This window comes from Pleurodeles waltl, chromosome 1_1 (genome assembly GCF_031143425.1).
Source record: "Pleurodeles waltl isolate 20211129_DDA chromosome 1_1, aPleWal1.hap1.20221129, whole genome shotgun sequence".
Classification (NCBI taxonomy): domain Eukaryota; kingdom Metazoa; phylum Chordata; class Amphibia; order Caudata; family Salamandridae; genus Pleurodeles; species Pleurodeles waltl.
This window is the reverse complement of record NC_090436.1, coordinates 263,210,011-263,224,074: the sequence shown is the minus strand read 5'-3', so window position 1 is coordinate 263,224,074 and position 14,064 is coordinate 263,210,011. Positions and strand designations below refer to the sequence as shown.

The 14,064-nt window shown below is 40.0% G+C and overlaps 1 protein-coding gene across 1 annotated transcript in view; it reads right to left on the bottom strand.

Annotated features, from left to right (window-relative positions):
* Nucleotides 1–7,373: 7,373 nt before the first annotated feature.
* The window catches only part of MRPS30 (mitochondrial ribosomal protein S30), a 33,550-nt gene continuing 26,859 nt past the window's right edge, over nucleotides 7,374–14,064 (bottom strand). Inside the window, exons 4-5 of the mRNA XM_069221573.1 lie at nucleotides 12,301–12,477; nucleotides 7,374–7,810 (exon numbers count right to left, since the gene is read on the bottom strand). Of these exons, the coding sequence (XP_069077674.1) occupies nucleotides 7,527–7,810; nucleotides 12,301–12,477 (461 nt within the window). The 3' untranslated portion in view covers nucleotides 7,374–7,526. The remainder of the gene's footprint in view (nucleotides 7,811–12,300; nucleotides 12,478–14,064) is intronic.

Here is a 14,064-nt window from a genome sequence, read left to right as displayed (position 1 = left end):
TGCCCTGCTGTCAAAATCAGGACAGTGCGCGCTCTACGGGCGACGTAAATGCAAAAACCCAGTCCTTATGCAACAGCATATTTCATGCATTGTGTTTCTATGCAGTATGTTAACCTTTTGCATTGCAGAGCTTTTACCTTGAAAAGTCAATAATGCTGTTTGTAATACATTGTTCATTTGCAAGGCTTGTTTGCAGGATTACAGGGTGTGGTCCTCATTCTAAGACATTCTAGAAGCCTTTCCTGCAGCATGGTTGGGTGTGGCTCGTGGGCGGGGCTTGGCTCCATATAAGGGAGCCAGCCCAGATCCACGTGCTCACGATTCAGAGGTCCCGGTGCAGAGCAGCAGCATTTTCCTGAGTTCCTGTCCAAGAGGCATATCAAGTCATTTCTAGGCCTGCCCTCATTTATTTGGTGATCCTCTAGCAGGGCGGTAAGGCGGAGGTCGGGTTAGGACCCCCGACTCCGTTTCCAGTGACATTCGAGTTTTGGGCCTAAACATAAAATCATGTGCGCGATTGTTTTCCTGGCATTTGGCTCTTGGCATTCATGTCGGTAGTGTGCGCACGATCATTTCATGGCAATTGCATTGTGATGTTCGAATCGGCAACAGTGTGCGCGATTCATTCCTGGCAGTTCATTCTTGGCATTGAGATCGGCAGTGTGCGCGATCATTTCATGGCATTTGCATTGTGATGTTCGAATCGGCAACAGTGCGCAATTCATTCCAGGCATTTAACTTTTGAATTACAGATCGGCAGTGCGCGTGATCGTTTTCGCTGCATTTGAATCTAGATGTGCGAATCAGCAACAGTGTGCACGATTCATTCCTGGTGCTTTAACTTTTGAAATATAGATCGTCAGAGTGCTCGATCATTTATAGACATTGAAATCTTGATGTGCATTATGATTAAGGTGAATAATAATTCCTGAACATTTGAGTCTTGGAACTCTTAATCAGAGTGTGACGTAGCAGTGCTATTCCTGATTCTAGTAGTTCATTCATGCAGAGAAAATCCAGGTGCTCTTTGATTTTGTTGTAATGCAGTAATTATTCCAAGAACAATTTGGAGAGCGTTCATTATTCAAAATATGATATGTTAATTCTGGAATGTTCATATGAAACCTTGCATAACCTTTCTTGATTTCTGAGGCCTAGTTATAGTGAAGCCTTAGGCCATTCGTGTTTTCAGTATAAGGGTTATTTGAAACAAAGCTTATTGAAAGTAATTGTGATTAATCTTGCAATTGTGTTGTTTAACTCTTGCTTTCACAGGTCTCCTTCCCCACTGTTCCCAACCCAAAACCCATTACCCCACTTGGCCATTCTTTAACTCTGGGTTATAATAACTAGTGGAGTTTGGAGCTGCCAAGAGGCGGACATGTTGAGAACATGCGCAAGCCCAGAGGATCTGGTCTCCTTGACACCTGCTTCGCATCGCAACCCTGGTCTCACCTATGCAGCAGGACACCGTCATGGAGGCGGTGCCTGCACTGTGACCTATGGGCACCATCCATTGCATCATCCCGCTTCGCACCACAGCCCCAACACCAGCACTCCTCACTTCATCATCAGCCCGAGTTCAATCTGCAACACTTGCGACTTCAAGGGCCCAACAACTCCTGCACCGACTTCTGGAACTAACGCCGCACTCCAGATCTCATCATGAGGATGGCAAAGCCCTACATTTCCAAGGTATTGTTTGCGGGTCTTCCCAACACCGTGGGGAAATTGAATGGTAAGTGAACCAGGGAAAATGGAATAATAAAAAAAAAAAAATAGGAAATAGAATGAGGCTGATGTGTCTGCAGTACACCTACTCTATGGGAGGCAGGGTGTCCAGGAGGAAATGGAATTATACCTTTTAAAAAAAAAAAGTACGCTGTTGCGCAGCAGTGTGCCTGTGGTGGATGGATGAAGGCAAAATGCAAAAAAGTAGAAAAAATAGAAGAAAAAAAAACAAGTACATTTAAATAAGATAAATAAAATTACAATAATTAAAAATTAAAAACAATTGTGAACTGCTGATGCTTATATGGGTTTATGAGAAATCCATTGTGAGGAAAGGAGGTGCAGGCGAAAAATTAATGTAATAAATTATTTTTCATCCGAATAATATTCATAACATACATATACTGCAATGATCCTTAAGTATATTATTAAACTGGTATCGCATCAATGCAAGCCTATGGCAAAAACACACTGGATGGCTGCACAAAATGTCCATCAGCCACATGGACAAACAGTAGCAGCAAACAATGGAGGCATGGAAAACAAAACAGATAATACACAAAAAGGCCCTATGGCCACACGGCCAGGAGAACAAAGGCAAATGGTGGACAATGGCAAACACAGACTAATTTTACGTATCGGAGGGGCAAAAGGTTGAAGAGCATGTTATGCCCCAGTTACCCCACTGATAAACCCAATGAGAATTGGTTAACAGCACTCACTAAAGGTTTCTATAAATGTGGCCATTGTGCTGACGGGCACATGATGGTAGACGTACATTTGAAAACAGTGCCAAAAAACGATTTCAAATTCTGTCCAATATTATTTGCAACACCGACTATGTAGTATATGTTACTGAGTGCAAATGTGGTCATATGTATGTAGGAAGCACAATCCGGGCTCTAAGACAGAGAATTAGTGAGCACTATATGGCTCTGAGACAGGAAGATTTAAAATATCCAATTGCAGTACATATGAAACAACGTGCAGCACAAGGACCGATCGGAAACTTTAAATTTTTCGGTATAGAACAAGTGAAAAAAAAAAAGACCCCCATAGGGCAACAGAGAATTGTTTTTGAGGAAGAGAGAATGCGTTTGGATCCTGAGGTGAAAAGCAGTGGAAGATGACTTGAACACCATCAACTTGAATTTTTCTGGGAGAATGAGACTTCATATGGGGTGATTACGACATGACCAAACAATGTGTACTTGGCTTAGACTCTAGATTGATAGGAAGCATAAATACATAACTTTGGATAAATGTATGGCATTATTCTATATGTGAAGTTTGCTAATAGTAATTTTCTGGCCAATCATTGCAAATATTTTCTAAGAATAGTAGTAGTATTACTCCTTATGTGATGAGCGCACTCCCATATGTGCTGGCCTGATATTAAGATAGTGGTCCTACATACAGGGTGACGACTTTTGAGAAAGGAATATATGAGACTCTAGTTTTATTCACAACTATGGTGATACTTTGCTCATTGACTGCCTTCCAGAAAATTTAGCTAATTTGGAATAAAACATTTCAATGTGGCAGGCATTATTCTGATAGACACAGTCCCTCTTATGTGTTGCTATTAGTGAAAGTAAGCCAATGTTGGCGCATGGCTAGCTACGCAGTCCCTTTTCCATGTTGATAACTAGCAAAGAGAGCCAAAAATGGCTTTCTAAGAATAGTAATGGTATTACTTCTCATGTGAAGAGTGTGCTCCCATATGTGCTGGCCTGATATTAAGATAGAGGTACCACGTACAGGGTGACGAATATTAAAAAAGATATTAATGAGACTCTAGTTCTATTAACGACTATGGCAATACTTTTTTCTCGAAGACAGTCAAAGAGCTATATAGTGAGCTTCTAATAAAACATTTCAATATGGCAGACATTATTTTGATACACTTAGTCCCTCTTCTGTGTTGTTGCTTGTGAAAATAAGCCAATGTTGGTGCATGGATAGCTATGCTGTAGCGTTTCCATGTTGCTAACTATGAAAGCGAGCCAAAGATAGCATTTACATATATGACTGATGAACATACACACTCAAGGAGATTGCGGTAAAATAAACTTGCTATGGAGATATTGTTGTCCTCCTTATTTAGGCGAGTCAAAGATGGCCTATGGATAGATGACAGATGAGGTACATGCACAAATGGAGACCGCAGGAGAACATACACGGCAATAAATTGTTTGGGTAAGTGAAGAACGTGTGGGAATTGTAGATTCTTGACGAAATGGTAAAGTGTACAATGTATGTCAGACAGGATATTTGTAGAGACGTTTACTAGTGTACACTTACTTTTTGAGTAAGAGTTTACAAGTCATACTGGCAATGACGTACTACGTTTGTTGCCAGCAAAGTTATGGATTGAGACATTTGGCGAACAAGCTCGATAGTCTGCATGGTATTCAAGTGTATATATAGAGAGATTCCATGGCTTATATAATAGTTTTCTTTCCTTCATGAGTGATTTGATATTAAGCTTATTTTTTTAACTTTTGTATTTGTTTGGTTCCAAAGTAGGAAATCCGAAATAACACATTTGGTCTTCTACAAATTTTGATTGGTGATTTCGAGGATATATATTATAGGCAGGTAACAGTTCACAAGACTCACTTTTTGGATATCTGTAAGCACTGGGGGAGGATTCTTTGCTTGTCACTCATTTTGGATGGGGGCAGCACATTAGGGCATTCACTTTTTCTTTTCTTTTTTTTTTTTTTTTTAAGAATAAATGCGCACTTATACAGGTCTTTCCTCTCTTTGGAGTAACTAATGCATCTTGGCATGATGTTGATGACTTTTCATGATATGATTCATACATGTTTTATGGGTCCTCCAGGGTTTCCACGTGTATTGACATTTTTATTTACCGAAATGTTTTTAACACAAATTTGGTGAAGGTATTGTCTGTAAAATCGAGAAATCATACGGAGGTTAAAGTGGCAGTCTATATTACTTTTTAGCCCTGATGAAGTCTTAGCGACTATTTTCATGTGATGAAACACATGTTGGCTGAAACTGTGAGGAACCTTATTGATGAGAGGAGAATTTGACATGAACTAAAGCAACATGAAACAAAGCCAGATGAAATTGGAGAACACAAAGATTGACAGACTTTTTTTGAATTTTTAATATGTGCCTTGGACTAATATAAAATGGCAAACACATTTACACACACACACACACACACACACACACACACACACACACACACACACACACCCACCCAGGTCAGACAAAAGAGGCACAGTAACACTGAATATAAAATGGCAAACATTTACACACACACACACACACACGTCAGACAAAAGAGGCACAGTAACACTGAAGAAAACACTACCATGAATTCAGCAGAGCTAAGCACGAAAATTAACTGAGCTATAAAAATTGTACATAAACGAGCACCCTCCTATGGCATCAAATAATACTCCGCATATACACTTTTTGCAGAAAAGGACACATAAAATACACACAATAACCATAACTTTTAATTTAATCCAATGCTATCCCTGCCCTAATTTAAGTTTTAATTAAAACATATACCACAGAAACAGTTCTTTCATGCACGGATGACTAGTACTGGGCCTACTGGCTGGATGGCCACTTGGCAGACTAGGCCACATAGTAGAATAAAATATTACAAATGTAACAAAAATGAAGACAATGTACTGAACTATGCAACATTTTTCCATTACAAAAGGTGAAAAATGAAATGCAAAAACTTAACTAGGCCCCTAATGAAGCTCCAGGCTACCCGTCACAATGAAATGTAAAAATCAAATAAAAAGTACAAATACTGGTGCATGCCCTACCAAACAACACCCTTATTCAATAGTTTTTAAACTTGTGTGATATCACGAAAACAAACTCCTTAAATCCAAAGATATATCGCCAGTAGACAAAGAGAGCGTCCCTTCCACCTCGATAACCAAGTCATAAGAAACCAGGACATGAACGAAGTCTCTGAGTCACTTCCTTCATGTTGGGGAAAAAAACGTCTTCTCACACTTAAAAAAAAAAAAAAAGAAAGAAAGAAAAAAAAGAAGAAAAAAAAAGAACCCACTCAAAAACATCAGAGTAGATCTAGCTAGTTCTTGAGTAGAAGAGAACCTGCTCAAGGTGCCCCCATGGTCGCTTGTGAGGGGTACTATAAAGATGACGTTGAAGCAACAAGCTACACATGAGGGCGTGAAATCACACACACTCGCAGCCTGAAACTATCATGGCACAAGCGCCAAAAACAATTCTTGCGTGCGCCAATGCAAAAAATTCCAAGCACCAGATGGTGGACTTTTGGGAACTTCGCTTACCGCGGAGTACCCAAATTCTGCAAAACCCACAAGCAGTGCAGATATTACCAACCAGGCCTAGTTCCCGGATAAAGCAACATTTGGGGAAATCAGTAGCATGGATAGATTTAGTGGTCATCTACAGTCACCGAGGCATATTAATTCCTGGAAAGAGTGTATCTGGAGCACAGTGATCTAAGATGACAGCTCAGGCTTATTTTAAGACACTTTGGAAAAGAGGCATCATAGCACTAAAAGTATAAATACGCCATAACATGAACCCAATACGGCTGAACAAAACGGTCTACTTAAACCATAGGTACCCTAATTCACACAACATGAATTTACTTCTGCTAAGATCCTTTTGGAACTATAAGTTTCAGAAAATAGTAAAATAGGCAATTTGTTAACATAACACATTTTTCTTGTCAAATGCATACTGATATATAAAACTTTTAAAAACAAGCAGCAACTTTTTCAGAATTTACAGTCTTGTCTCCTGCTCTTTCAAAATCTAGCTAAGCAGAAATGGCTTTACGTGCCCAGAATGATAACATACATCCTAAGTTGACAATACGTAAAATGTTAAACCTAAATTACTCCTTAGTTGTATTAGGTTCTCTACCCACTATTTATTGGTTATGTACATTCCAGATTTCAAGATTAAGTACCTATCAGGGAGAAGATGTGTCCTCACAGTACAACATGTGTCCTAATCATGGCTCATACTTGACTTAAAATTGAGCTATTAAAGGGTTGGAAAGGGTGGGGGGAGGTGTTTGGAATCACTTAACACCTCCCCTCCTCTGTTGCTAAAATGGTACATATTTGTGAAATTAATCTTACTATAAATTAGGTCTGGCAAAATTGTCCTTAAATCAGTGTATTCTCACATACTTACGTGTTACGTTCATTACCTGAAATTCAAGTAATGACATGCTGTTTGAAGCCAATGTTTAGCCTGTCTGTATGGAAATAACATGAACATTTAGAACACGTGTGGCTGTTTGTGGTGCAGGTGTTTTCCTGTGCTTTTTTTCCCTTATGTGCGAAAGGAGCCCTAGCATCTAAAATAGATGCAAGATACATCTTGCGCTTCACATACATTTTCTGAATTTCGTGTAGTTACACAATGGCAAATTACACAAATGTCACACACCCCTACTACAAATATGTTAAATACTTTGTCACTGTGCAATTGAAATTTGTTAAACTCTAACTGACGTACATGATCGTGTAAACTGTCTCCCAACACCACCCAAAAATGCACAGCTCTCTGCCACTAGCCAGTAAGGTCTGTGCTACATTTCTTCCCATAAATACATATCAAAGAAACAAGAGACCTTAGTGCATACTGGATTTATTCGATATTCATTTTGGATATCTCTTGCATGTTTTTTCACAGCGAATAAAAATACACTGTATTCTTTATACAACAATTTATTTACATATTCTATATTAATATATTACAGTTTTCAAGAGGTCGATAAGCAACATTCAACTGTGTGCACTTGAGTAGGCGGAGGGTCGGTTCAGTAAAAAGCGAACAAGCATCATCAGAACTTCATCATTAAATCCTTTGACATCACCATCTTCCACTGCTTCATAGAGAGGGGCACTTTCAGTTCCCCAGCAAATGTTCTTTCGTGGATTATTTTTGTCAGTCTCAATGTCAAGTGCTAAGGTATTCAGCTGGTAACAAAAGAAAGAAAAATATTTTCCATCCGAGATCACACCCTGTGAGGCAAATGGACGGGTAACATCTGAATGGCTCCAGAAGCCTGCAAAGTGAACAGCAGAGAATAAGTCTTCTCTTCGGGTTAGAGAAATCTCACACAGTAGAACAGGGCAAGAAACTGTGACCCGCTTAGAAAACAGATTGAGGGCGTCCGACTTTAACAGCACTGGGTGCCTTCAGTTCACAGTTTACTATACCTGCTCTTAAAAAGGGACGCACTGTAACACTGGCCAGATAGCCAAGACAGACAACTGCAGTGTATCCACAGACTGGGAAAAGGCTAATCCTTCACCCGGCAAGCATCCAGAAACTGTCAGTGTCTTCAGGTGAAAGAGTCGCCTTAAAAAAATTACATTACATTCAAATGCTTACTGGTCAGCACACCCAAATATGACACCAAAAAAGAAAATTCAGGCATCTGTGCTCTAATGACTTGAAGTGCCCCTGGCCCATAAAACAAAAACACCGACCCTTAAAATAAAGTGCACGACCAAGGTGCCAGGAGTTTTCCAAGCATCAGAACCTCCCCAAGCATGTTCAACTATAACAACCGCTTGACAGCCTGAAGACAATTACTGCCCCACCCCCACCCCACATATTGTAAATATCAGTGCTCCTGGTTTCTATCCAATATCTCTTTTCAAGCATATAAAACAGTTCAGTTGTGCAGTGCAAACTACAAAAAGAGAGAATAAATAAAAAAAAGTTAAAATACTGGTGATGGATTTCTGGAGTTTTTAGCACTAAAAACATTTAGAAAAATGTATTCAGCTAATCACTGAAGACTTAAGATCACATTATCTTTGTTGTTTTAAAGAATTGCATTTAACCCTAACAAAAGAAAATTGATCCAAAGAAAAAAAAACAGCTCTCATTAGCTCTTTTCTGTGGTTTGGAATGGAAGTAAAGTCCATGCAGGACGGAGAGGAGGTCATTAAATCAAATTCTCCTTCACAAATTTTATCAAAATGATAAGGACAAACATTTTCCTTTCTGGAATGTATGGCAGGTAAAATCCATATAGGGCACCTGGGGCCATTTGTACAAAGACATTGTACAGTTCTTAACAATGCAAATTGCTATTTGAGGCATCAGGACATGCAAATTGCCATTTTGGTATGTACGAAAGGCATTTTCAGTGCTGCCAAATGCGATTTCTAGCAGGCAGAAATCGCATTTTGTAAATCACGAAATAGGAAATCCTGAACAGGGATTTGCAAAAAGGGAATCACTAACACTATGTACAAAGGATTTCTTATTTGCGAACAGTTACAAACCGGCCATTTAGGAAAAGCTATGACCATCAATGTGGATCTGGTGGTAACTGGGTGCAAACTAAAACTAATCACCCAAAATGCATCTGGCTCATTCAGAATGGCAGCTCTCTATGTCGTGGTGAGGAAGATGAGGATTTTGGCTGGTAGGCAGAGAAAGAGGCGGAGACAGGAGAAGATATTTAGGGGAAGGGTCCCCCTTTTTTAACAGACTGAGGTGGCGATATATGATAAGTACAGACTCAGCAGTGAGGTAATTTTGGACTGAATTGCTGAGTCACACCTCAGCTACAGACCCAACCAGTCAGAAGTAATGCAATCCCAACAAATATGCAGGTATAGTGTTGTCCACGCTTTTTGGCTTCAGGTAGTCACCAGAGAATCCTACAGTGGTAGGAGTGTCACAAAGTGCATTTCCTAGGTTTTGTCACGGGATTCTGGACATCATGGTTAGCAAAGTAAACAAATACATATGTTTACAAAATATGCCCCTCTAATTGTAACAAACCAAAGTAATGTTTTACAGGGTAGCACAGTTTTTACAATGTAATTGGCTGTGTTGATAGCACACATATTGCCATATGCCCCCCTCTGCAAATGAATTCATATACAGATATCATAACTGACCTTGTAAGCAGATTCCCAGGCAGCACACAAGCCACAGTGGAATACATAACCAACTGTCTCAGGGTGAATTAGGAAATGGCTTTTTACTTGGTAAGAGAATTGCTTCCTCAATCCATACCATGGCCAGCACTGTGTAATGTAACCTGATGGTTTATCCTGTTCATACTCTTTAAGGAAACAGTGCATATGCCGTACGCCCTTGGATACTGACACTATACTTGACTCCAAGAACCAGAAGTCAAAGGCAGTAAAACAGGGCACATAAGACAACATGGTCCATCATCGCACGGACCTTAGGCATACTGAAGTGCTGGTTATGTTGCCTCCACAAACTACCACAGAACTACTTTTCAGACCTAATTTGAATGGGTAGCATTAGAGATCTGCTTTATCTGCCCCTCACCACCTGTGAAACCCTGGCAGTTTGGGGCCGTTAAAACTGCCTAATTTTTCCCTTGCTGTGGAACAGAGCTCCCATGGTGATGAGAGCATTTTATTTCTTATTTTCAAACAGAAAATCATGATTCTGGAATTTTCTGTTTAAAGATTAAGAAAACAGTCTGGTACAGGGCTCTGTCATGTTGATGGAGCCATGCACCAAACTGTAAACAGTACTGACAGGAACTGCTGTGAAAGTGGTTCATGACAATGCTTTAGAATTACAGTCCTCTCCTCCGTGGTTAATCAAAATACTACCAATGGGCTTGGTGCCTGCCAGGCTGGGGGAAGCAACTGGTTGCCTTCTCCAGCACTCTTATATAGGTTAATGAAGTTCCTCAGCCTGCCCTAATTGGTCTACATGTAAAGGGGGGAAAAAAACATCAACCCACGTGCAGGCCTTGCTTCTGCTCTGGGAGTAGTTTTCATGCCTCAATGAGGTCTAGCACTAGCTGAGCAACTGCTGAAGAGCTAATGCAAATTAGCCTGCAGGAGTTACAGGCAGGGAAAAGGTAAACTGTGATACTCTGGTTTTCCTTAAAGAACAGCCAGTGTCTTCAATAGTGAAAATAGCTTTCGGAGCCTTGTCACTGAAGGGATATTAACATTAAATGTCTTCATGTCTCACTTTTTTTAATACCATGCACCCTACCTTGAGGGCTATAAAGACTACATAGGAGCGATCAGAGTACGTATCTGTATAGACCTGAAACAACAGTTAGTGGAACAATATAAAATATCTCTAGGAAATAGAAGGCTCTTATAAAACGTAAGTAAAGACTTACCCACCCAGAGCATGCACACTTATGGTATGTGCAATAAACAAAGGTAAATATTTAGAGTTTTGGGCACTTGTTGCCTTAGGAACTGACAGTCTCAAGGATGGCTCAGATTGATTCACTGATTCATGAATCTTGGCACAATCATCTAATTAAGATTTACCATGCCTCAGACTAATTACAGTATAGAAATATTTTATGATACAATAATTTCCTTAGGAAAATAAAGGTGCCTCACTTACTTAGAATAAGTAATTCGCTTAAAAGCTGCATAGCTCCAGGAAAAGAAACATTTAATTAAATTGCTTAAAAGCTGCACAGCTGCAGGACAAGAAGCAATCTTAAATGCAAAGATTTAAAAAAAAAAAATCTCCAATATTGAGAATCAACATAGTTATCTCTCTGATTCTTTTGTCTTTATAAAACCAACCTATGGCGATAGACTGCCCTGAATCTTATCCCCTCACATCTTTATGAAACTCTGCATCAAAAGTAGTCACAACAATAACAGAAATGTCTGGAGGAAACTGTAGAAGAGCTAAAATAGACATGTAGCTAGGGTGACTTTCACCAGATATTCAAATACTGTTGACCAGTGCCGCTTGAAAGGTAACCTGAGGACTATAAGCATTTCTCACATACTGCTCTGCCTGGCCGTATATTTATTTTTGCATTCATGGGCAAAGGACAATTAAGCAGGAGGCATAGCTACTAACAAAATACACCTCATAAACTGACCAAATCAGTACATTATAACGTTTGTGAGTGATTAAAAAAAACAAAAAAACAAAAAAAACTACATGGTATACACTTCAAACGTGTGAATGTAGCTAGGAAGTTCACTCTGTAGCAAAAGTCATCAGGTCAAATGGTGGGTACTGGTGATACGCATGAGCAAGTAACATTCCAAGATGATATGTATCATCAGACGGTCAAATGTTGTGGAACCGTAGGGCAGAAATAAAACTGAGTGGTATTTAGGTCGGGGGGACGGGACAAGAAGTCCAGTCCATTGAATTTAGAGTGGTTAAAAGAGATGTGCAGTCATCTTATTGGATTTCAACACAAGGGAAAATGGCACCGAATCACGAGAAGGCCATTGTGGCAAAATATTTCTGCGAAATCCGTTACTTCTGGCAAAAAAAAGAAAAAAGAAATCTGAGCATCTGTATTATGTATGCATAATCTACTTTATCACTATTAGCTGAAGAAACTCCTACAGCCTTGAAACATGTAATGTTTAATTTCTGTTCATTACTTAGGTTGCCCCTTTTTTTCTGATATTGCCGATGTTTTGACTGTGCACTGGGACTATGCAAGAGGAAATGAAAAATCATGGTTTTTCACCATGTAATATGTACAAGGTGTTTATATCAATTCACAGAAATAAAAACCAAAAGTAAACAGAAACCAACCTTGATACATAGCTTGTGACCCTGTCCATGCAAAGAGGCTTGCAACAGCATTAGCTCTTAAACGAACTTCAATCTGGTCAGCAAGGTTTGCCTTTAGCAGTCGATCTCGTTTTATTTTGTCAGACTGCAAATGAAACTGGGTATGCCCATAGCAGCAAGGATCATCTATCTTTGAGCCTGTAACAAGATAGGAAGTATTTTTTTCAAGAGTACATATTGTTCTTTTACATTTATAATTAAATGAGAGGTACATCATAACATTACCTTTCCTAAGACTTTCATCGTTACAATAATCCCTCCTAGGATAGTCTTTGACAGAATGTGTGAACGACATGGCAACACCTTAATTTCAAAACAGTCACAAGTCACTGTGAAAGAGCCCATGAAATATGAAATGCACAAGATATAACAAATTATGACACTTTGTACCAAAGCTTGGCACTCATCCACCCTACCCAACTCTAAGAGTCACTGCATTCAGCTGGGCCCCTCAGAGTTGGAGATGCAATTAGAAGTGGAAGTGGTACTCAATGGGGTCTAGACGTTTCTCCCATTTAGTGTTTTCTCAACTTCTTGGGCTATAGTGGGTCTGGGATGGCAGTGCTGCCTGAACATGGTGTCCCAGACAGTTAAGGGAAAGGGGGAACTGTAGTGCAACATGGCTGACTCCTGTGACATAATGCATAATTAGGATTCCGCCCCCACCGTCTGCCTCCCAACAGGTAGCACAAGATGCAGGCCAAACCATGAAAGTGGGTGCAGTAACAATACACCTTGGGCTCAAATCATCTCCACTGATGTCATGGGAGGGGCAACATAAAATATATCACATTATACACAAGAGTAGGAGAGCAACATAGTTGGTGGGTGTTGGAGTAGTGCGTGTCTGATAACCATTTAAAAACTACTTGTCTTCCTGTTACCTTCTGCTCCCCTCCATTTGATTCCTTGTATACCCCTTGCTCTTTCTGAGAGAAGGGATACTGCCTTGGCTACCCCTGCTGATTCTTACTGTGCAACAGTTCCTGGGCAGCAGTGCTTTGAATACACTGCGTGCTCTATGCAAAATTAACTTGATGCACATATGAGCATCCCACTCCCTTTCTTATATGTGCACGTAGTCATAGACCCACCCATTCAATAACCTGCCAGCTCGTAACTCACTTACCTGTCCACTAAGTGATCCACACAACACAGCAATCCACCACCTACCCACTGATTAAATCACTCAATAACCCACGAATCATCCATCCGTACTCTTGTTACCCTCTCACTTTTCCATACCAAACAGTTTACCTATACAACCACTTACCTACCTATATTCACACCCCTTTGCTAATGTATTCAGCCACATCAGTAGGTGGAAGAGTGACTTAGTCATCCATATTACCATCAACCAACCAAACTATTCAGACATCAATCCACTTCCTCATTTACACGAACACACACAGTCACACCCACCAAAGGGAATACAAGGCAAGGCAAGAAAATGTGGACTAAGATGGAACAAAAGGCAAGACCCTCTGGCATCACTACCATCAAAAAAAGATACAGGTCAGACACTCCTACTAAAGTGAGTGTGAAACAATGGTCACACTCCTCACAGAACATAGATTCCACTCTACAGAAACTGGAGATTTTTGATGTAATAGGCTCTGTACCTCTCCAAATATAACCTGCAATGATACATGTCAAACATTCCCTTGTTCCAATGAGCAAACCCCTTCATCTATACTGCCCTCCTACTTGTCTCAGTTGCCACCC